We start from the raw sequence: 22,171 nt of genomic DNA, 5'->3' as shown, positions 1-22,171 counted from the left end.
CGTAGCGATAGAGGTAGACGCAATCGCATACTTATCTGCATCACGGAATCTTGGTCAAGCATTTGTGGTGTGTTTTGCTCGCTCCCAAATACCCTACGGCTTGGTCAAATTGCAACGCGGTGCGCTGGGTTTCAGCTAAGACAAGGTGCCTTGCCGAAACGTCATGATGCTGAGAGCAACCATCTTCCTCACCACTCTACTCACCTTTATCATGAAAGTCAACACCGCGTCGCTTCCCATCCGGATTCTTACCCATAACATCCGCTATGCAGCTAATCCGCCTTCAACAGGCGAGAAACCATGGTCTACTCGTCGCCAACTAATCCTCAATGAGCTGCACTACAATACTCTGCACAACCCCGAAGCCTTTATATGTCTGCAAGAAGTTCTCAACTCACAACTCACTGACATCATATCTGGTCTCGGCGACGAATGGGCATATATCGGCGTCGGCCGAGACGATGGCAAAACCAAGGGCGAGTACAGCCCCGTCATTTACCGAAAAACAGTCTGGAAGCTACTCGAATGGCAGACTGTCTGGCTCAACGAAGATGGGGCTGTAGGGAAAAAAGGATGGGATGCAGGCTCCATCCGCATCATCACGATTGGTACCTTCAAACACATTCAACGCAAGAAGACACTCGTCGCAATGAGCACGCATCTGGACAATGCTGGTCCCGTTTCCCGCCGCGAGTCTGCAAAGATTATTCAAAACGTTACAGCTCAAGTCACCGCGCCTGCGAATAGTTCTTCGAGCGCTCTGCCCTTCTTCCTCGGGGGTGATCTTAATTCTGAGACGGACGGTGAGGCGTATAGGATTCTAAATGCTGAGGAGTCTATCTTGCAGGACACGAGGGAGCAGGCGAGATGGGTGTATGGGCATGAGATTACGTTTACGGGGTTTCAGGATGAAGGGAAGGAGGTGATTGATTTTGTGTTTGTGGGGCCGAGAGGGCGAGGGGACTGGGTGGTTGAGGGGTCGAGTGTGTTGGCGACTCGGTTTGATGACGGGGTGTTTAGTAGTGATCACAGGGCGGTTGTGGTGGATGGGTTGCTGGAGGTTTGATTATAGCCTCGAGTAGTCCAAAGCAAATAGTCCCTTGGAATTGCAAAATAGCACCCTAATATTTTCGGTCTACAGGAGTGAGAAAAATGCCATCGCTTTCTACTGCTAGCAGCTCATGCCTCATCCAAGCAGCCTGTACTTACGTGACATGACAACGAGCGGTGCAGATGGACTGAAGCTAAAAAGCAATGCGATCATGTGAGATGCAATTCTCAATCACACTCATGTCACCCACACAGATTCGCATGCGGAGCGGAACGATGGATCCACGGTTGACAAAGGATCAAGGCACAAGTGACGTTGTCAGGCGATCGTCGTCATTGGGCTGTGGCTAAGCGAAAGCATCGAAAGCACCCCACTGAGGGGCTTGCTCTAAACACAGGAACGACCTTGCGCACCACTCCAATTCTAGCTCCTGGACCATCTTTCCACTCCTCCACTACATATACTCAAGATGGCCACTGAAACAGCAGCTGTTGGTAAGCTCACCACGCAGCCCCTGCCTGTACCGGCATCACATGAAGCTATGCACAAAGAAATAGCTCCATGAGATGAGACCTGGGCCTCGCTAAATGGTCGCAGAAGCTAACAGCACACGACAGACTACTCTCTGGCGAACCCAGATACTATCACCAAGTACAAGGTCGCCGCCGACATATCTCAAAGAGTCCTCAAGGAGGTCTCAGGTACGTTGGCCCCGCACCCCTCCGCTTACTGCCGATTTCCAGGCACGAGACTCGAGTTGACCCATGGCTAGGATGGATCGCCGCTGACGCTAACATTGTCGAGCTCTGCGAGCGCGGCGACAAGCTCCTGGAGGAGGAGGTCGGCAAGGTCTACAAGGGCAAGAAGGTCCAGAAGGGCATTGGACACTGCACCACCATCTCACCGAGCGCCTACATCACTCCCTACACGCCCCTCAAGTCCGATACCGAGGAGGCTGCAACAACACTGAAGGAAGGAGAAGTCGTCAAGATTCAGTTGGGCGCTCAGATCGATGGTTTCTGTACCATTGTTTGCGACAATGTCATTGTCGGTAACACTGGCGAGGTCACCGGACGCGAAGCTGATCTTATTTTGGCTACACACTACGCAAACGAGCTTCTCTTGAGGTTGATGGTACCCCCAAGCCTACTTCCCTACAGCGATGAGGAGGAGCAAAAGAAGGCAGCCACCAAGAAGCCCTACACACAGAGTCAGATGACCAACATGCTCGAGAAGGTCGTCAAGGCTTACGACTGCAACCTCGTCGAGAGCACCACTATCTGGCTCTTTGACCACAACGAGATTGAGTCCAAGAAGAAGATTATCCTTGCTCCTGGTGAGGGTGTCAGGGGTGAGGGTCTGCCCGAAGCCGGCGAAGTTTGGGGTGTCGAGATGGGTGTCAGTCTGGGAAGCGGCAAGGTCAAGAACAACAGCAACAGGACTACTCTGCACCGCCGCACAGCTACCACCTACCAACTGAAGCGCCCAACTTCCCGAGCACTTCTGTCCGAGGTTGTCAAGAAGTTCGGAACTTTCCCCTTCAGCTTGCGACAGCTTGAGGACGAGAAGGGCGCCAAGGTTGGTGTCGTCGAGTGTGTCCGCACTGGTGTACTTCGCCAGTACGAGGTCGTTGTTGACAAGGACAACCAGCCCGTGGCTAGGTTGTTCTCCACTGTTTGTAAGTTTTCATACCCCATATACCTGCTCTTTAGGCGCGGATCGCAAAATGCTGCTCGACCGTGTTTGTGTGACTCCTTGCTCCGATCATATCACAGCTGGTCAAAGCAGCAGATAGAAGAAAAAATGAATTAACGGCTAACTTTGGAACAGCAATTGGCAAGAACGGCATGCAGCGCCTTGCTCAGCCTACTCCTATTGACGTGTCCAAGTACAAGTCTGATAAGAAGATTGAAGACGAGGAGATCCTCAAGATCCTAGAGCAGCCTATTGGAAAGACTGTGACAAAGAAGAAGAACAACAAGAAGAAGAAGAAGCCTGCGAAGAAGCCTGCCGCTGACGGCGCCGCCGCTGCCGCCGAGGAGGAGAGTGACGACGAAGAGTAAGCGTAGATTGCAGAGATCTACAGGTTTGCTCAATCTTTTCCGAGCCGAATTCGGACGATGTGCCAATTTTTGAGAGCGTAAAAACAGCATCGCAGGGGAGAGACAAGACTGGTACTCCCAAAAAAAAAGGTGTGCCATGTACTGTGGGCAAAGCCCATGATCAAGTAGAAGTGATAGCAACCTCCAAAAGATCAGTCCTCCGGAAAACTACGAGCCTATTATCTGCGTGATCATGCATGTAAGCTTTTGCTGTATATCGTACGATTTCGACACAGATAAGTGCTTAGTAGCTTATTGCTAATTGCCGAATTGAGTCGCGAACGCATACCACACAACGCTCACAACCCAAGGTTGGTTAAGTGTCGGAACCAGATCACACAAGAATTTACAAAACCATGCTAAGGTGGTTTTCTACTAATGGGTAACAGGAGATAGAATACCGAGTCTACATGAAGTATAGCTTCCTGTGGTTATCTAAGCAGAATCGTCTTTGCTTTATTTTCATCACCTGGGCGCCAAGCCAAGCGTGAACGGAAGTCTTTTCTAGCCAAACAATAGTAAGAGATATGCGGATAGCTCGGCTTGCTCTGTTTCGTGTTCGATTGCTCTGAGCTTTTTTTTTCATAGGAGGAGATTAAGTATGAGAACAGAGCCTACCCCTGAATTAAATGTGCACAATAGTTTCTCGCACAATAGATATGAGCACGAGTTTCGTACTTGCTGTAACGTTTAGAAGGCCATGACAGAATACGCATTTGGAAACTCACGTGGTGTGGTGTTAGTCGGTGAAAGTGAGAGGAGGATCTGACGGAAAAAGCGGAGGTTGGGTGACTTGCCGTGTCCCTCACAGTCTTTGTGAAGTGTTATTCTCCCATCATACTAATGCTAGGTGGTGAAACAGAAGATTTCTTCTTCACCATTCCACCTATTGATACTAGATCAAATTTCAAGTGTCTGCCAGGTGCTGCGATATTGGTGAATGTGTAGGGGGCTGACATAATAAGAAGGCCCGTCCAAGCGTCCAGGGCACTCTCGAATAGCCTTGATCGCTTTCATTCTTGCACGACCGACCCACCAACACCGGGCTCGGCATTGGGGCGTGTAAAATTCCCGGATAGCACGCGAAGTGAGAACAGAGATTTGTTAATCAAATACAGCGCGCTGACCAAGTTCCAGTTTCGCCATGCCGGCCCTCCGCAAGTCTGCCCGGGAGCGCGACTTTCGATCGCAACCAAGGTCTAGCACCACGCCCTACGCCTCACCTACTGGCACAACAAACGATCACGTCTACGACAAGAAGCAGCGCTCAATCACCGAGTGGACCGAGCCCCAACCCCAAACTCTTACGCCCTCTTTTGAAGAGCACGGTTTTGCGCGGCACGGCGTCCTTGAGAATATGGCCCCCCTCGGCGTGCCCCCAAAGGCAAAGGACAAGCAGCGCGCGCGCGCTCTCGACGGACCGGCTCCTCGGAACTCATTGCTGGGAAAAGTGAATATTGCGTTTGGCGACGACGCGGGGTCAACTCCAGAAGTTACTCCGGCTCCAGAGCTTGAGCCTGATGATTCAGAGCGGCAAGAAGAGTACGAGATACAGGCCGGCTTTCCTGTTCTCGAGGACGAAGAGGATGACGACTACGAGCCTACCAAGCCGAAGAAGAAGGTGAAGGTGTCGAAAACTCCAGTCAGGGGCAAGACGCCCGTGCAAAGCAAGACGCCTGTCAACGGCAAAACGCCTGTAAAGAACTGTTACAGCAAGAGCACGCCCGTCTCAGGGAGCCCCGCCGTACAGGCGATTTCCATGTCCGAGCCTGTTGCAGCGAGCACACAGCGCATTCAAATCGCTGTCAACGATGCCATTTCAAAGGCCAACAGCAGCAAGGGCAGGCGTTATGTAGGCATCGCCTTGAAGCGCGCCTTTGAACAGAGCAAAAGTGACCCAGAACTAGCCGAGGCCCTAGATGCAGTAATTCACGAGAGGAGCACGCCCAAGCAATATAACCGTTTTCGCAAGTTCATCAAGTCATTCAAGCTTGAAGAAAAAATGAAAATGGGCCTCACTAGAGACAGGCGCTTTGACCAGCCCAACACGGCCAACAACGGTGTTTCATTATCCAGCCAGCCGCCATCCCCTAGGGCTAGCAGTGAAGTTGTTCCCGATGATTCTGTCTCAACCACTGAATCGATGCTGAACGACACGCACAAGGCATTGCAGTCAGCACTGGACCCACATTCTGAAGCTGCGCCCCACCCATTCAGCACAGCGCCTGCTCTGCCAGCAGCAGATACCTATGCAGAATCAACACCAAGGATGCCCTCAAAGTCGCCTCGGAAACGAGCTGCTACCAATGGAAAATCCGCGCCAGATTCTGCTATGGACGTGGATGGTGGTCTCTCGACGACTGTGCCTACTCCGGTAGCAAGGACGCCCGACACTGGTGCAAGCGATTCTGAACTTTCAGAGGTCAATGAAGAGATAGTGCTGAAAGGCCCGCCAGAGCCGGTGCAGGTCAACGGAAAGAGCGCTGCTGCAGCACCAGCCTCAGGACCGAAGAAAGGGAAGAACATCGCCCATGCACGCGCTGCTAAGAAGGCGAAAGCCAATGCGGGAAAACTCTTTGGCAAGCATGCCTACAAGCAGCAGCCACTTACCGCAGAGCAGCAGGCGGAAGACGACCGTCTCTATCAGATGCGCAAATCTATGGTGGAGGAACAGCCTATCCGCCAGTTCGACCAGATCCCCCCTCCAGTCTCTGATGTCCGCTTTGATGACGAAATCCTTGAGACAGAGTCTCTAACAGAATCTCAGATTGCCGTAGGCCCACCGGTAGACTCTGATCAACCACGGCGCCCCGGACGAGCGCCAAACCACGGCACCAAGCGTCTGCGAGACGATCCGTTACGGTTTTCCTCACCTCAATCTGAGCCAGCTACAGTGACACGGCCTTCGACACCAGCCGTCGGACCGGCGCCCAAGCGTGTCAAACTCACCAACGGTCAGGGTGCCAGAACTAAGCGATCGTAAGTGTTTCTTTTCTTTCTTGCAGCATCGCTCTCAAGCCCTTGGGGGCATAGGCCGATGTCTGTACCCGTGTCGGCGCAACTCTCTTAGCGTCGAGTGGGCAAGCCTTACGTGTTTGCACCAAACAATACCGTTTATCCTATCGAATCACCAGAAGACTAACTATTGTACACACAGGCCAGTCAAAAACCGAGATGCAGGACCTATTGCTGGTGTAGCGTTTACTGGTGGTGGCGGTTCGAGACAGCTGGGGCCTGATGACAATGACCCCGTAAGTGCCACTCAAAATCCCGCAGCATCCAACCACACCATTCCTCTTCCACCGCACAACTCATCAACATCATTTTCTTTTTTCATCTCCCAACACCAATGTTTCTCACTACGAACATAACTCCTCCCAAATTTCCATATTCTCCTCCACTCTCAGTTTTATCTTCGCCTCTAACGGAATGCCAGAACTCGCCACAGTCGGAGAGCGACGACTTCTGCTCTGCGTGTAGAGGTGCTGGCGAGTTTGTCTGCTGCGAAAACTGCCCACGCGTTTTCCACTTGCTATGCTGCGATCCACCGAGGATACAGGTACCTGACGGTGCCTTCTACTGCTACGAATGTAATGCCAAGTTTGGTGCACCCGATGACTCCGAAGAGACACATCCCAGCTTGTGGCCGCTCTTCGATAAGCTGGAGCGCACCAACCCTCGTGCCTTTGCCTTGCCGCAAGACATCCAAAACAATTTCGAGGGTGTTTCTGCGCGTCCTGATGGGTCTTACTTTGAGGAAGTCAAGAAGTTCCCTCTGTAAGTGTGACGCGTTTCATCGCGTGATTTGACACTAACAACGGAAACAGGGCGAAGAACAGTGGATATGGCTACCAGAAGCCAGAATATACCAAGGTCATCGACAACGATCAAAAGGTCATCTTGTGTGTCCAGTGTGGGTTATCGAGCGGTAACAAGCGCCAAATGCTGAAGTGTGACTTCTGTCACGCATACTGGCACTTGGACTGCTGTGACCCCCCACTCGCTAATCCGCCACACATCAGCTTTGATGCATCTCAGCGCGATGCCTGGAAATGCCCCCGACATATTGATCACGATCTTCGTAGTGGTTTGTTGGTGCAGAACGATTTGAGCGCTGATGACCACGATGTTGAGATGAGCAACACTGCGCCGTTTGCCCGGATCACGCGCAGAGTTCGAGTACGCAAACACTCTGAGTATGTCGAGCCAGTGTTCTCACGCGGCATGCGCAACAACGGTTTGATCGAAATCACTAATGATCCGGATGATGACACTGATGGCGAAGGCAACTACGTGTTTGGCGATAATGACTCGAAGGATCTCAGCTCAAAGATCTTCCGTGTGCCAGAGAAGGGGGTCGTCCTCGACTTCATCAGCAAAGTCAAGAGGTATGTACATTCTCATCTTCACGATATTATAGCAGGCACTAATGCATCTTGTAGTGGTCGTGTGATGAAGAACTATGGAGCACCAAAGGCTGTGGAGGCGGCAGCACAACGCAACGCGTCTATGCAAAACTACCTCGCACATTCTATTGAGCAACAGCAAGCAGCACTCACCCTGGCTCAGCTGGCAGGAAAAGAGCCCGAGGTCGACTTGAGCGAGGGCAAAGTTCAGGCGCTCATCTACAGTCTCACCGTAAGACTTCTCCCTGCGCCCCACATGCCTTGTTTTGTGATCAATGGCGCTAACTCACGTGAAACAGTCCGAAGCTCCTCCGAACGTCATCACAGCCATGGCCAACGCAGACCCGCCACCGCCTTCAGAGCAAGAGCGTGCTCAGCTGGAGATGCTTCAGCGCCTTATCCAGCGCCGACTTGGAGCTTGAGCGCTGCTTCAACAACAGCGGTTTGCAGCCTTAATCCGGTCTAGTTGTAGTGACACCGCCAAGCAACCCTGGATACGAAGCACGCCATGTACATCATCCAGGACTCTTATCCATCTACAGTCATCTCAAATGTCCTTGTCAAGGTAGCGTATCGTCAGCAGATTGGCTGTGCCGAGCCGTCACTCAGCTTAGCCTCATTTGCCTGACTTGGAAGTTCGAACACGACACCCTGTTCGTCCAATGGACGCGCGGCACGGTCCTCGTTCGACACGTCAACACCTCTCGTCCCTTTCCGAACCGAAAAAAGCTCTTTGTTTGCCTTGTGTATGTTTTCCTCAACCTGGGTCGGCTCTTTTTTTTTCTTCCTCTCTCTGCTACAGTACGATGATATGCGCAACTTAGCGCTTTACTTTTCCCATACGGACTTTTTTCCCGGTACAAATAGCGCACCCAACTGCCTTAGAGCCTAACATCTTTTTCGCAGAACGGGGGAAGCTTTTGAACGCTGTACCACAAATGCATAGCGTAGGAGTTTTGATTCGAGGGGGAAGGGGGCCAATGTTTGTTTTTTGATATATTTTTAGTCTATTTCGGGAGGGGAGTGAGTGAAGGGAGACTGGGGTGTTTAGTGCTCTGTCACTTCCTTTTGTCTCTCTCTATACATCTCTCTCTCGTTTTCTGTCTGGCGTTTGGCTCCAACCGAGCAAAGCAAGTTTGGGGGAGGGAACTGCCGGTAATAGGCAAACTACTGCTACTACTCTACTTGCGAAGCTTGAATATCAAACTTCGTCTTCTTTTTTTTTGGTGCGGGAGGAGGAGGATGGGGAGGACGGGAAGGAGACATACTGATGGATATCTTAGAAAAGGTTTATCTAGGCTTTTCTTATGAATTGGTGCTGCGAATGGCAGAATGGGTCGGCCCTGGACCATTTTACATACATACAATATGTGCCTTCGTGCCCCTCCAACTTTGATTGCATGATATGTGGTGGTTATCCTTATTACCCGTGATGAGGCTGTTCGACTGTCGATCAGGGGTGGTCAAGACCAAAAAAAAGGTGGGCCGTCCGACGGGGTTTCACTGGGTTCATCGCAAAGCCTGACACGTTGCCATGCATCCCGTGACACTACGGGGCGTGGGAAAGGCTTTAGGCATCCATGAAGAGGAAATCAATAAGAACCAAGGAATACACATGCTGAACATGTTGACTGGGTGCTATGATTCAACTATATGATTCGTCCGTCGACGCTGCCTAGTGTGACGTAGGACAAGGGATTTGCTGGCGAAAAGAAGGGCAAGGCAACAGGAAGCATGGGATTGCTGCAAATCATATCACACCACTCGACCCTTTTTGGACTGGGATCCTAAAATTCTTGGCATATAGGAATCAGGCAGGTACGTAAGACGTTCAAGGGAAAGAGAGAGATAAAAAAAACTTGATAACAAAAGATAGCTTAAGGCTTGCAGCGGCCGAAGTAGCGTGGGTACAGGCAGCAGTCGCGGACAGTGTGTTGCTTGCATAGCCAGGCGAGGAAGCGTTCGAGACCGAGACCATAACCGCCGTGGGGAGAAGAGCCGTACCTGAGAAGGAAAGGTTGTTAGTAAAATGCTGAGTAACTTGAACGGGTGCAAGACTTACTTCCTCTGGTCAGTGTACCAGTAGTATGCCGCAGGATCAATCTGCTCCCTGGCGAACGCAGCCATCAACTCATCGTAGTTGTCCATCCTCATGCTACCTCCGACAATCTCACCAACACCGGGCATCAGGCAATCCACACTCTCTGTTACCCTTGGGTCTTCCTTGTCCTTCAGCATGTAAAAGGCCTTGATCTCCGTAGGGAAATGTGTCAGGAAGATGGGCCTGTTGATGATATCTGTCATCCTACGCTCTGCAGCTTCAGCGATATCGTCGCCAAACTTGTGGGGCTCGCCATCTTCGTTGGGGATGTTGTGCTCAACGAGCCAATCGATAGCTTCTTGATACTTCATGCGCTTGAATGGGCGCTCGGGGACCTTGAACTCGGGGTTGAGGTCCATGATGTATTGCTTGACAACGGGGTCGGCCATTGTGACGTCTAGAACACGGCACATGACCTCCTCGAGATGGGTGAGCAGATCGTCAAAGTTGATGTAGTCGAGTTCGGCCTCAATGTGCGTGTACTCGGCCAAATGACGACGGGTCAATGACTTTTCAGCACGGAAGGACTTTTCAATGCAGTACACGTCTCCCATTGATGGCAAGCATGTCTCAAGGTATAGCTGAGAAGATTGGGTAAGGTAGGCCTCCTCATTATAGTAGCCGAACTTGAAGAGCGTGGCACCACCCTCGACCTGGGTCTGGACAAGCGCTGGCGGACTGACCTTGCGTAGTCGAAGTTCTTTGTAGACCTGGTTGAATGCAAATTCGACCGCATCACGGACAATCATGACCTTGGATGCAGTCTCTCCACGTAGAGTGAGATGTCGCAGATCCAGCAAGGTCGCGTGCTCAGTGTCCTTTGATACCCTGTTGGTAATGGCGTCGTCGCCACCAGCTGCCTTCCAGCCATCGTGGATCTTGTAGTAGTCGGCGTGTAGTTCGCGGTTGTTGGGAGCGTGGGCACCAGCGGGGATCTGCCTCAACTCTCCAAGAATCTCCATGCTGGTTTCGCGAGTCAAGGTGAGGGCATCATAGGTCTTTGCAAGGTTACCAGTGAAGATGACCTGCATGTAGCCGTAACCATCTCTTAAGGTGACGAACATAACATCCTTTTGTCTTCGCTCACGGTGTACGCGACCGAACACTCGTACTCGTGTACCTTTTGTATCCTTGCCGTCTCCTAGCGTGATCTTCTTTGGGTCGGTGTCGTCGAGCTTGATCTTGATTGCCTCTGGAAGACTCTTGTCCTCTTCTATGACGACCTTCTTGGCCTCATCAAGGACCTTGTTGCGGTCTGCCTCCTCCTTCGAGCGCTGCGCAAGCAGTCCCTGCTCCTTCTCAGCCTTCTTCTTCTGCGCCTTTGCATAGTTGACCGCCTTCTTCATGGCCGACTTGGCAACATCCTTCCACTCTAACCTCGAGGAAGCATCTGCACCCTCTGGGACCTCTCCAGTAACACTCTTTCGGGTAAGGAACTTGGGAGTCTCGCCGCGAGTCAGGACAGCGTATCCGAGGGATTTGTAGGGCGATGACTCGTCGCCCGTCTGTTCTGCGATATCCTGACCGACATCCTCGTCGATGTAATAGGTAGGCTGGGCCATGGTGGCGGCAATTGATGTGCAGACGTCTTTTGGGGGCGTTGCGCAGATTGTCTGCTGTTGTCGGAATTATATTGAGTGGGCGCGGGGTGACTCAAATGGACCCCTCCACAGGCTCCGTGCACAGTCTAGGTACGTGAAGCACTATATGCGTCGATAAGGCCAATCACCCAATTTTCCTTATCAATCGAGGCTCGTGTTGACAGACTAGGATAATGCATTGTGTTTTATATGTGCAGTTGATTGCTTTTTGTAAAAAGATACCTGTTTTAATTTGACCTGAGAGGTGCGTCTTGTTGACTTTAGCTGCATGCCAACACTGTTTTGATGACGACGGCCTTCCAAGAACTAGAGTTCTGATGTTTCAAAAATCAAGTTCACTTAATTCGCAACATGAAAATGGTCGGTAACCTTTGTTGAGTAGACATTTGAACCCACTCTCGATGGTAGTAAAGGCGGCTCTAGTTCCGCGCTGACAAACTAAGCAATTGATTCGGTAATTGAACAGCACTAAATGAAGGGTCATATAAACTACAATGTAACATATAGCTATTATCATCCATTCCAACTAAAAATAATCTCTTTCTGACTACATAACATAAATATGGCTGATCCTAGTTTATACAAATACGAATCCCCTCTTAAAGGCTACGAAAACTGTGAGCCATTACCCAAGTAGGTCATATCTTCCATATTGCTAGTGTTTACGACTCCAAATCTTGCGATACGAATGTGATTGGAAAATGCTGATACTATCACAGCGAAAAAGCCGAAGATGGGAAATCCTACGTAAACCCGCCAGCTGAGAAGGCAAGCGATGCCTACAATTCATTCGTAGCCCCTATTACGAATGGCATCCGTGGAGGTTTTGAGTGAGTACGACTAGCTCAAATAATCTGTTAGACAACAACTGATGTTTTCAGTGTTCACATCTACTATCTTCAGAGCGATGAGGAAGAAACAAAGTTTGCCAATGAGCTTTGGGAGCGTATACGTCGCGAATGTATGGTAACATCCTCCCTTAATCCAGTTTTTTTCTAACCAAAACAGTCCCCGAGTTGCGCATATACCGAGTGTGGGATCGACCAATTGGACCCCATCCTCTTGCCATGTTCGAGGTCAACATTTTCACCCCACGTAAGCAATGGCTTGTTGGATTAGAAGCTGGAGCCTTCACTAACGATTATTAGAGCAATTTGGTGCATTTATTCCTTGGCTAGTAATCAACAGAGGTCCGCTTTCAGCACTGATTCATCCTAACACTGATGAGGAAGAGAGGGATCATACACAGCGTGCAACATGGATGGGACAGCCGCTACCTCTCAATTTGAAAATGTTCAAGAAGAAAGCAGCATCGAAGGTCTAGTTTTCTATGATTCAGCGAAAACGTGTGAGGCATGAAAGCGCGTGCTTGAAGTGTAATGTAACTTGTTAAGATTATGTCTGTGACAGACGCGATAAATCGGCATCTTAAGCAATTCCTGTTACGGCCCATACTTTGATGCACATTCTCTCTCAACCCCGTAGCTTGGATGCCTGTCGAACAGCTCTTCGTATGGCGTCTTTCGAATTATTGATGATCCCTGTCTCCATGTCTGACCTCAATGATGACGCCGTTTATGAACATGCTGAACCGCATTCTTGTGTGGTGCATGAGCAAGTAAGACATTATCGCACTTATGCCTTTGTCTCCACCTTCTTCTTTTTCTTGGTCTTCTTCGCCTTCTTCTTGTCTCGCTTCTTCAATCCACTCATGCCTGCCTTGCATGCCTCAGCATATCGCGCATAGAATCCGTCCAAGTCTTCCGGTTTTACCACTGTGCTCAACTCTATTTTGTCGACGTTTTTCCTGTCTGTCCCTGCTTTCTTGTCGCTCTTGTTGTTGTGCGCGCGGATCAAAACAGGCAGCGAGTCTTCAGGATGGGTGTCCCATAACGGATCATCGGAAATCTTGTTGGCTGGAGGTGGGGTGGCAGTGGTACCGAATGTCATGCGCTTCTGTACAAGGTAGACGCTGCCGTGGCCTTTTGTTCGTGTGTATTCGAAGAGGTTGGCGAGTTTTGCAAAGAACTGAGCAAGTGTTAGAATAGAGAGGATGATTGCATGCATGTAATATCCCACACCTCATCGTTGCTCAAATGTTCTCGCCCCATTGTGAATGTTGTGTGCTATATTAGTCGCGCCATGGAGGTGGTAGGTTGCATAGTGGGATGCCTGCCGTCAGTGCGAGGCGGAGACGCGGGGAAATCTCACCTAAACTCCGACCCTCGAACTTTTTTGCGACAACCAACTGCCTCAGACACCACAACATGCGCAAAACCTTCGGAGGGCCAAAATTGCCCGTAGAGCTACGGAATCAACTCGGAGGTAATACTAGACCACAGCTGGGCATATTTTCAGCACTGAGAACTTGCAGATCCAGCAAACAACAAGCGGCGCAACGGACCGCGTAATGGGCCACTGAATCGCAAAGACAGGCGCAAAGCCGATCGCGTAGAGAAGAAGCGACAGAACAAGCAAGGCAGAAAGCCTGCGCCAACACATCCACACAATGGCCGAGGACCGCGTCGTGAGGCGGAATCGGATGATGAGGACGAGGAAGAGGAGATAGATTGGGACAACATCGAATCAGACGCTACACCACCGCCGGTGGAGAAGAAGGAGCCGCAAAAGCCTCTGAAAGGCATACTCAAGACAAAGCCCTCCAAGTTAGAAGAAGCATCGCCTCCGCCTGCGAAAGTATCACGCGCCACAAGAGACAGACTAGCCCAGGACGATGCTGAAATTGCTGCACTGGAAAAAAGATTAGGTGTGAAGGGCAAGAAGAAATCTAAGGGAGCAGATGACGGTCTCGATGACCTGTTTGAGGGCCTTGGAGATCTTGGAGACTTTAGCGACGAAGAAGGTGGTCAGCCTTCAAAGCGTAAAAGGGATGAAGATGACGACTGGCTTGCGAGTAAGAGGCGGAAGGCCCTAGGCCAGGAGCCGGATGAAGAAGAAAATGACGACTCAGAGGCGTCCGAGTCTGACGAAGACTTGGACCTAGAAGAGGCAGACTTTGATGACGAAGACGAGACAGACTACGACGAGGAAAGCGATTTGGGCTCCGAGGACGACAATGCCGAAGAGGCTGAGCCAGAACAACCGAAGAAACGAGAAAATCCATACGTTGCTCCTGTAGCATCGGATGCCCAGCCGACAAAATATGTACCACCTGCGCTCAGAGCACCACCTTCATCGGATTCAGAGGCTTTGCTACGTCTTCGAAGGCAGGTACAAGGTCTTTTCAACCGTCTTTCAGAAGCCAACATACTCTCCATCTTACGCGAAATCGAGACTATCTACCAGAACAACCCCCGTGGATACGTCAACAACACACTGGTCGATCTATTGATTGGAATGCTATCAGATCCCACCGCTCTCCTGGATACTTTCTTGAACTTGCACGCTGGTTTTATCGCTGCGATCTACAAAATTATTGGACCAGACTTCGGCGCACAGATGGTAGAGCGGATTGTTGCCGAAGTTGACAGACACTATCAGGCGAATAAAGACGGTTCTGGAAAGCAGACGTCGAATCTCATATCGGTGGTGGCAGAGCTGTATACGTTCCAAGTCATTGGCAGCAACATTGTATTCGATTACATTCGATTCTTTCTCGACGAACTTACCGAAATCAACACCGAACTTCTGTTGAGAATAGTCCGGGCAGCTGGTCCACAGCTACGCCAAGACGACCCGACCTCTCTCAAGGACATTGTTGTTCTTCTCCAGAAATCTGTCGCCAAGGTTGGCCAGAGCAACTTGCCAGTTCGCACCAAGTTCATGATTGAAACAATCAACGACCTCAAGAACAACAAGATGAAAACTGGTATCGCTTCCTCAGCAATTTCGAGAGAGCATACAACCCGGATGAAGAAGCAGCTTGGTACGCTGAACTCACGGAATCTCAAGGCGACTGAACCACTACGGGTTGGTCTGAAGGATATCAGAGATACTGAGAAGAGAGGCAAGTGGTGGCTTGTCGGAGCGAGTTGGCGCAATCAGCCAGGAAACGAGGAGCCGGCCGAGGATAACAGGAAAGTTGAGCAGACCACGACACATATCGATGACGAGGGCGACGAAAGTGAAGTTGATCTTGTGCAGCTTGCTCGTGAACACCGTATGAACACAGACATTCGGCGGGCCATATTCATCTCTATCATGTCTGCCAGCGACTTCAAGGATGCACAAATACGATTGAACAAACTCAATCTCAAAAAGTCTCAAGAAGCAGAGATACCACGAGTCGTTGTTCATTGTGCGGGCGCTGAGAAGATCTACAACCCTTACTACACTGTACTTGCGCGTAAGATTTGCTCCGACCACAAGACCCGCAAGAGCTTTCAATTCGCGCTTTGGGATATTTTCAAGAGTTTAGGGGAGAGGCAAGATGGCGCGGACGACTCTGACGATGATGATGACGAAACGGACACTGACACGTCCCTTCGAAAGCTTGTCAATCAGGGCAAGCTATATGGCACGTTGATTGGCCGCAAAGCCATGCCAATTACCAGTCTTAAGAACCTCAACTTCCCTTACTTGCAACCGAAAACTAAGACTTTTGTTGAAGTCTTGCTTGTTACTACCATTCTGGAGGCATTGAAGACATCCAAAACAAAAGACAAGCGTGACGAACGGGCTGTCCGAGAGGTATTTGTAGAGGCAGATCAAGCACCAGAAATGATTGCCGGTTTGCAATTCTTCTTGAAAAAGACAGTTAGCAAGACGGAGATTGTCGAGGAAGCGGAAAAGGAAACGGTGCGGTGGGCGTGCAAGTCCGTCATGGACATGCTGACTAGAGTGTTGGCTACTACCACATTGGCAGAAGACTGAGCGTTTGACTAGAATACCCTTCTGTTGTGTGTTTAATAATAGAGTTATAAAAGAACCAATGCAGTATGGTGCCAGGAGGCGATGTTGAACATGAGGCACTTTGTCATCTTGGCGCCACCCTTGACCCTACGGAAGCCGCATAGGCCTTCCCAGCCGAGCTCCGCAAAAAGCTCAACCACATCTGCCATCCCACGCCCCATCCATTGACGCCTGTCATCCCAGCCGTATACCTCACGGCTTCTTTTGGTTGTGTTCCCTCCGGCCATCTTCACCATGTTCCGCTCACTGGCACCCCGCGCCGCTCAACGGGCGTCGCGACCCGTCACCCGAAGCACATTCTGCGCATCCAACATTTACTTCCAGAACCGGTTACGACGTGGATATGCGTCGGAAGCTGGTGAGTCGCATCGCTGTGCGGCATTGGTTTGGTGCATCTGCTGACCGCTGGACAGAGGAGAAGGACCTAGTCATCATCGGCGGTGGTGTTGCGGGATATGTCGCAGCTATCAAGGCTGGACAGGCGGGCATGAAGGTTAGCAAGACACATCCGGACAATGGCAAGATCACAAGGTTGACGCAAGCGGACAGGTCACTTGCATCGAAAAGCGTGGTTCCCTGGGTGGAACCTGCTTGAACGTCGGCTGCATCCCCTCCAAGTCCCTCCTCAATAACTCGCATCTCTACCACCAGATCCTCCACGACACCAAGGGCCGCGGAATCGAGGTCGGCGATGTCAAGCTCAACCTTCCCGCCATGATGAAGGCCAAGGAGAGCTCTGTTTCGGGTCTCACAAAGGGAATTGAATTCCTTTTCAAGAAGAACAACGTCGAGTACATCAAGGGTACTGGTGCGTTCCAGGACGAGCACACCATTGCCGTCAACCTTACTGAGGGTGGCGAGACTACTGTCCGCGGAAAGAACATCCTCATTGCCACTGGTTCTGAGGCCACTCCTTTCCCGGGCTTGACCATCGACGAGCAGAAGGTTATCACAAGCACCGGCGCCATTGCGCTCCAGGAAGTGCCCAAGAAGATGACCGTCATCGGTGGTGGTATCATCGGACTTGAGATGGTAAGGAAATATCCAGTTGTTCTTTTGGTAGACTATACTAACCACACATAGGCCTCCGTCTGGTCGCGTCTTGGCTCTGAGGTTACCGTTGTTGAGTTCTTGGGTCAGATTGGTGGCCCTGGCATGGACAACGAAATTGCGAAGCAGACCCAGAAGATCCTTCAAAAGCAGGGCTTGAAATTTAAGCTCAACACAAAGGTTACCGCTGGTGAGGTTCACAGCGCTGGTGTCAACGTCAGCGTTGAGGCCGCAAAGGGCGGAAAGGAGGAGACTGTGAGTCGATTTTGAGCAACACTAGCTGATTGTAGTGCTAACATGCCTAGCTCGATGCGGACTGCGTCCTTGTTGCTATTGGTCGCCGTCCATACACCTCCGGTCTCGGTCTTGACAACATCAGTCTCGAGACTGATGAGAGAGGCCGCCTGATCATTGACCAGGAGTACCGCACCAAGATCCCCCACATTCGCGCCATCGGAGACTGCACTTTCGGCCCTATGCTTGCCCACAAGGCTGAGGAAGAGGCTGTCGCTGCCATTGAGTACATCCACAAGGGCCACGGCCACGTCAACTACGGCGCCATTCCTTCCGTTATGTACACCCACCCTGAGGTTGCTTGGGTTGGCCAGAACGAGCAGGAACTCAAGGAGGCTGGCATCAAGTACAAGACTGGAACCTTCCCTTTCACTGCCAACTCAAGAGCCAAGACCAACCTCGACACTGAAGGTATGGTCAAGTTCCTATCAGATGCTCAGACCGACCGGATATTGGGTATTCACATCATTGGTCCCAACGCTGGTGAGATGATTGCAGAGGGTACGCTTGCACTGGAATACGGCGCTAGCTCTGAGGGTAAGTTGAATCAGATCAAAAATGTTCTTGAATTAGCACTAACGATTATGCAGATGTTGCGCGCACATGTCACGCTCATCCCACTCTTGCTGAGGCATTCAAGGAGGCTGCCATGGCCACCTACGACAAGGCTGTTCACTACTAGATTCCCCAATTTCGGTCAGGCTTTTCTTTTGTGCATCAGCGACATGACCTTCGAGCTCTCAAACATGCGAGCGCGGAGTTGTGAACGATATTTGTAGAATATATCTGATGCGTCATGCTCGCCAATTAAATGCTAGTGAATGATGTGGAGCCGGTAGGGCTGAGATACCCCTGCTAGCGGCGTCTTGTCGCGTGCACGTAACGCGTACCGCGATTTGATGTCACCATCAATTACACTTCTCACTTGCCCGCTTTTGCTTACTTTTTGCCCATACGATTCTACGCAAGTCACCATGAGTAACGACGACATTGAACAGCGCTGCACTGTATTAAGACAGGACCTCAAAGTCTGGGAGAAGAAATTTGCAGCCCAGAACCATGGTCGAAAGGCGGGACGCGACGACATCAAGGCCAATGCCGAGATCTGTATGCACACACTGGATAAAGACATACTAGAACCATACTAACAAACGTACAGCACAAAAATACAAAGAATACAGCAAGCTGAGGGCACAGCTCTCACGAAAAGCAGCCCCGGAAACACCCTCCAAGCGAACTAGAAGCCGGAACGCAGCCGTCGACACAGAGCGCACGACAAAAGCAGCGCCCAAGGCCATTCTTACCACGCCCATGAAAAGGAAGAGGGAGGACGATGAGCTTTCAGAGAACGTCACCCAAGCGGTCGATCTCCTCTCGCCACAAGGGCCTGCCGTAATCGGACCAACCCCGCAACGTGATGGCATAGTCCTAGGCCTTTTCGATCAGCTGCCTTTTGCACTCACACCTACCAAATCGAGAACTGTTCTTGGAGAGGTGGGATTGAATGTGCCTCAGACACCGAGTAAGGGGTTGGAAGATGGAGCAAGCGAAGCATTGCTGGAGTCTCGAGCGAGAGGAGAGAGAACACCGCTATCGGCCGGAAAGCGCTTTCTGCTGAATCAATTCGTTACACCAAAGAAGAGAAGACTGGACGAGGAAGGGACACCGTCATCTACAATGCATGGGTTAGCGACACCTGCTTTTCTTCGAAGAGACAATGCTCTGGGCGCAATTGACGAAGAAGATGAAACAACCCCTCGTGCAGCGCCATGGAAGCGGCGGGGACTAGGACGCAGTTTGACTGCTATGATACAAGCTATGAAGAAAGATGAGGACGACAAGCTTGATGAAGAGGCGGATATTATGCGAGAACTGGAAATGGAAGAAGAAGGCATAGTGGCTCCAAAGAAACCCAGAGTACCGCAACTCTTAGTGCAAGACAGCCAAGCGCCGATGCCCTTGGGTCCAGATCGGGGTGTTGAATCCGAAGAAGACAGCGAGGAAGAACCGGAACTGGGTCCCGATGGCAAACCTCGGAGGGCATGGAAGAAGAAGGGAATGAAGAGGCAAACACGACGGGTGATAAGTATGGCTTGGTTCTCGTTTGAAACAAGCACTTTAACTAACCATATCCAGTGCGTCCGAACGTTGTTAAGCCTAAGCCAACGCCAGCACCAGAAACACATGATGTAGAAGAGCAGACACGCGTGCCAGAGACACAAGTACCAGCAGACATAGAAGACGAGTTCGGTTCAGACGTGGACGATGGATCAGACTATGCTAGCGATGTGTCACATACTCCGAAAGTACGGAAAGTGACAAAAAAACCACAAGAAGCAAACGAGAAGCCGAAAAAGGAAAACATTATAAAGACGGCTGCCCGGAAAATCAAAGCTACAGCCAATGCAAATTATCGGAGACTGAACATCAAGGGAAAAACAGGGACCGGCGGAAAGGGGAGGTTTGGCAGGAAAAGATGAATAGGCCACACTGATCTAGTTTGTTTCACACTCGGGTTCCAGTAGCAATTTAACACATATTTGGGGTTCTAGTCTATCAAATAAGAAGAGACACCTGTTTACTTCATAGAACAGATTCATAGGGACTCTATCTTTATACGACACATAGACGAACACGCAATAAGCCCAAGGGGATAACGCAAATCACAGGTCGTAAAAGTATCGAAAGTGATGTCAGCTGCAGTATCGGAAGGATAGGTAGGCTAGGACTAGGACTTTGGAATCGCCAATAGTATTTCGGGACTTCTGAGACAGTGTGACCATTCTGGTCATCTGCAGAAATCGGTGCCTGATCTGTGATGAAATTCAAGGTTACTGTTTTAATATAAGTTGCTTAGAACGTATCTGTTTCTTATTGTATACATGTATTCCTTTTCGCTACTGTAGACATATGCATAAAAGATGGCATACATTCGTTATCGCACGTTTGAGGGTTACGATACGGCGTGGCGGTTGGTCAGCCCCCAGACGCTAAGCCCAGCAGCACCTCCGACGCCGACGGTCCCCCGACGTACACGGTCGAAGCTTCCACCCGCCGCGGCAAACAACACCACTACCACATCACCCATTCGACTACTGCAACCCACACAAGCTCCCTCTTATTCGCCATCTGTATCAATCAACGAGAAACCAGAATCACCGCACACTATGGCCGAGAAGGAACTTTCCAGCGTGCTCCAGCAGCTCCACCAGACGCTCAAGTCGCACAACTACCAGCAATCAACATCATTACTAGGCAAAGCCAAGATCGCCCTGCTCAACCTCAACGCCCTGATCCCGCAAGAAAAGACGCCACGAAAACATCTGCAGCTAGCACGCGAGACGCTCGAACTCGGCGCCATCATCTCGATCCGCCTCAAAGACACCGAGTCCTTTACCCGCTACTTCCAGCAGCTGCAGCCCTTCTACGCCCTCCCGGAATCCACACTGCCCAAGGATGGCAGCAATTCCAGCAAAGTCACGGGTTTGTACCTGTTGCTGCTGCTGAGCGAGGGCGACTACGCAGGGTTCCACACGCTGCTTGAGACGCTCGAGGTGGCGGCTGCACAGGCGGGCTCGAAGCTCGAGGCTGACCAATTTATCCAGTACCCCGTGAGGCTGGAGCAGGCGCTTATGGAGGGTAGCTATGATAAGGTGTGGGTTGAGACGAAGAGCGAGAGGGTGCCGGGTGAGGAGTTTGGGCTGTTCACAGAGGTACGTCATTCCCCCCTCCTCCCCACCGGATCTTGCCCGCTGAGGGTGGAAAGGAGGGTTTGAAGAAGACAAAAGATACTTGATTTATTAACACTCTTTTGTTTATTTTAGATTCTCATCGGAACCATACGCAAGGAAATCGCCTCGTGCAGCGAACGCGCATACCCCTCCATCCCCATTTCCGATGCCAAATCCCTCCTCTTCCTCGACTCGGAAGGCAGCGTTGTCAACTTTGCAAAGGAGTCCGGATGGGTGGTCAAGGATGGACGGATATACTTCCCCCAGCAGGAGGATGACTACATGAGCAAGGATATTCTGGTTACGAGCGATCAGGTTATTGAGAATACGCTAGGATATGCGCGGGAACTGGAGACGATTGTTTGAGGGGGGGTTTGAAGAGGACTCTTCTCTTGGTTTTTTTCCTTCTAGTAAGCCAGAGTAGAGTTGCACAAGTGCAGATTAGTGTACGATATATGCATCAAGACACAATTGGATTATCTGCACGCATGATGGACATGCGGCAGTGAGGAGAGTGGTATTTTCGATGATGAAGCAAAAAAGAGACAAGTAATGATTACGACTTTTCCTTGTTCAATCTTTTTTTTCTTCTCTCTGACAAACAGGCTGAAGCTGTTACATGGCAAATTGGCAAAATCACATGCTTGAACCAAAAAAAACTTGCAAGAACATAGGCTCACTAAAGCACAGGCAGTGCATTTAATAGTCTGAGAGGAGATACAGGGAAGGTGGGCACGGAACAAGAAAAAAAAATATGTACAGACATATTCAACCTGGGTTCCAAAGAACCAAACTAATAAACTAGGTAGTACTCGCCCCACGTGCCTAGTTCTTCCGAACTAGGCCCTACCCAGCTCAACGTCAACCACCAGCTCAACGTCAATTTCATCAACCCACACGATTTGTATAGTAAATTGACCGCGTAAACACGTAAAATATTATATATTTGTTATAGCTACTAAG

The 22,171-nt window shown here is 50.6% G+C and overlaps 6 protein-coding genes across 6 annotated transcripts; 4 read left to right on the top strand and 2 right to left on the bottom strand.

Annotated features, from left to right (window-relative positions):
* Positions 1-163: 163 nt before the first annotated feature.
* COCCADRAFT_104749 (uncharacterized protein) lies at positions 164-7,981 on the top strand (the record flags this gene model as incomplete). Its single annotated transcript, XM_007717404.1, has 10 exons — positions 164-922; positions 1,659-1,752; positions 1,824-2,729; positions 2,882-3,110; positions 4,291-6,132; positions 6,311-6,404; positions 6,590-6,930; positions 6,981-7,541; positions 7,596-7,791; positions 7,859-7,981. The coding sequence occupies 10 exons, from the start codon at positions 164-166 to the stop codon at positions 7,979-7,981; spliced, it is 5,145 nt and encodes a 1,714-aa protein (XP_007715594.1).
* A 1,455-nt stretch (positions 7,982-9,436) lies between these two features.
* Positions 9,437-11,222, bottom strand: COCCADRAFT_7792 (uncharacterized protein; the record flags this gene model as incomplete). The annotated part of the gene is made up of 2 exons (XM_007717398.1): positions 9,437-9,563; positions 9,622-11,222. The coding sequence occupies 2 exons, from the start codon at positions 11,220-11,222 to the stop codon at positions 9,437-9,439; spliced, it is 1,728 nt and encodes a 575-aa protein (XP_007715588.1).
* A 601-nt stretch (positions 11,223-11,823) lies between these two features.
* On the top strand, positions 11,824-12,585 carry COCCADRAFT_7791 (uncharacterized protein; the record flags this gene model as incomplete). Its single annotated transcript, XM_007717397.1, has 5 exons — positions 11,824-11,894; positions 11,981-12,091; positions 12,143-12,222; positions 12,270-12,356; positions 12,410-12,585. 5 exons carry the CDS (start codon positions 11,824-11,826, stop codon positions 12,583-12,585), a joined length of 525 nt encoding a protein of 174 aa, XP_007715587.1.
* Positions 12,586-12,896: 311 nt separating this feature from the next.
* Positions 12,897-13,372, bottom strand: COCCADRAFT_104770 (uncharacterized protein; the record flags this gene model as incomplete). The annotated part of the gene is made up of 2 exons (XM_007717403.1): positions 12,897-13,289; positions 13,343-13,372. The coding sequence occupies 2 exons, from the start codon at positions 13,370-13,372 to the stop codon at positions 12,897-12,899; spliced, it is 423 nt and encodes a 140-aa protein (XP_007715593.1).
* Positions 13,373-13,528: 156 nt separating this feature from the next.
* On the top strand, positions 13,529-18,159 carry COCCADRAFT_39612 (uncharacterized protein; the record flags this gene model as incomplete). Its single annotated transcript, XM_007717402.1, has 8 exons — positions 13,529-13,586; positions 13,636-16,019; positions 16,317-16,491; positions 16,547-16,626; positions 16,683-17,165; positions 17,217-17,438; positions 17,489-18,014; positions 18,068-18,159. The coding sequence occupies 8 exons, from the start codon at positions 13,529-13,531 to the stop codon at positions 18,157-18,159; spliced, it is 4,020 nt and encodes a 1,339-aa protein (XP_007715592.1).
* Positions 18,160-18,451: 292 nt separating this feature from the next.
* COCCADRAFT_39611 (uncharacterized protein) lies at positions 18,452-21,574 on the top strand (the record flags this gene model as incomplete). The annotated part of the gene is made up of 6 exons (XM_007717401.1): positions 18,452-18,584; positions 18,637-19,563; positions 19,614-19,938; positions 20,166-20,169; positions 20,429-21,190; positions 21,302-21,574. The coding sequence occupies 6 exons, from the start codon at positions 18,452-18,454 to the stop codon at positions 21,572-21,574; spliced, it is 2,424 nt and encodes an 807-aa protein (XP_007715591.1).
* Between the last annotated feature and the right edge of the window lie 597 nt (positions 21,575-22,171).

Source organism: Bipolaris zeicola (assembly GCF_000523435.1).
Source record: "Bipolaris zeicola 26-R-13 unplaced genomic scaffold scaffold_178, whole genome shotgun sequence".
In the NCBI taxonomy this organism is placed as follows: Eukaryota; Fungi; Ascomycota; class Dothideomycetes; order Pleosporales; family Pleosporaceae; genus Bipolaris; species Bipolaris zeicola.
Note: the sequence above shows the minus strand (reverse complement) of the source record. Positions and strands in the feature narration are given on the sequence as shown.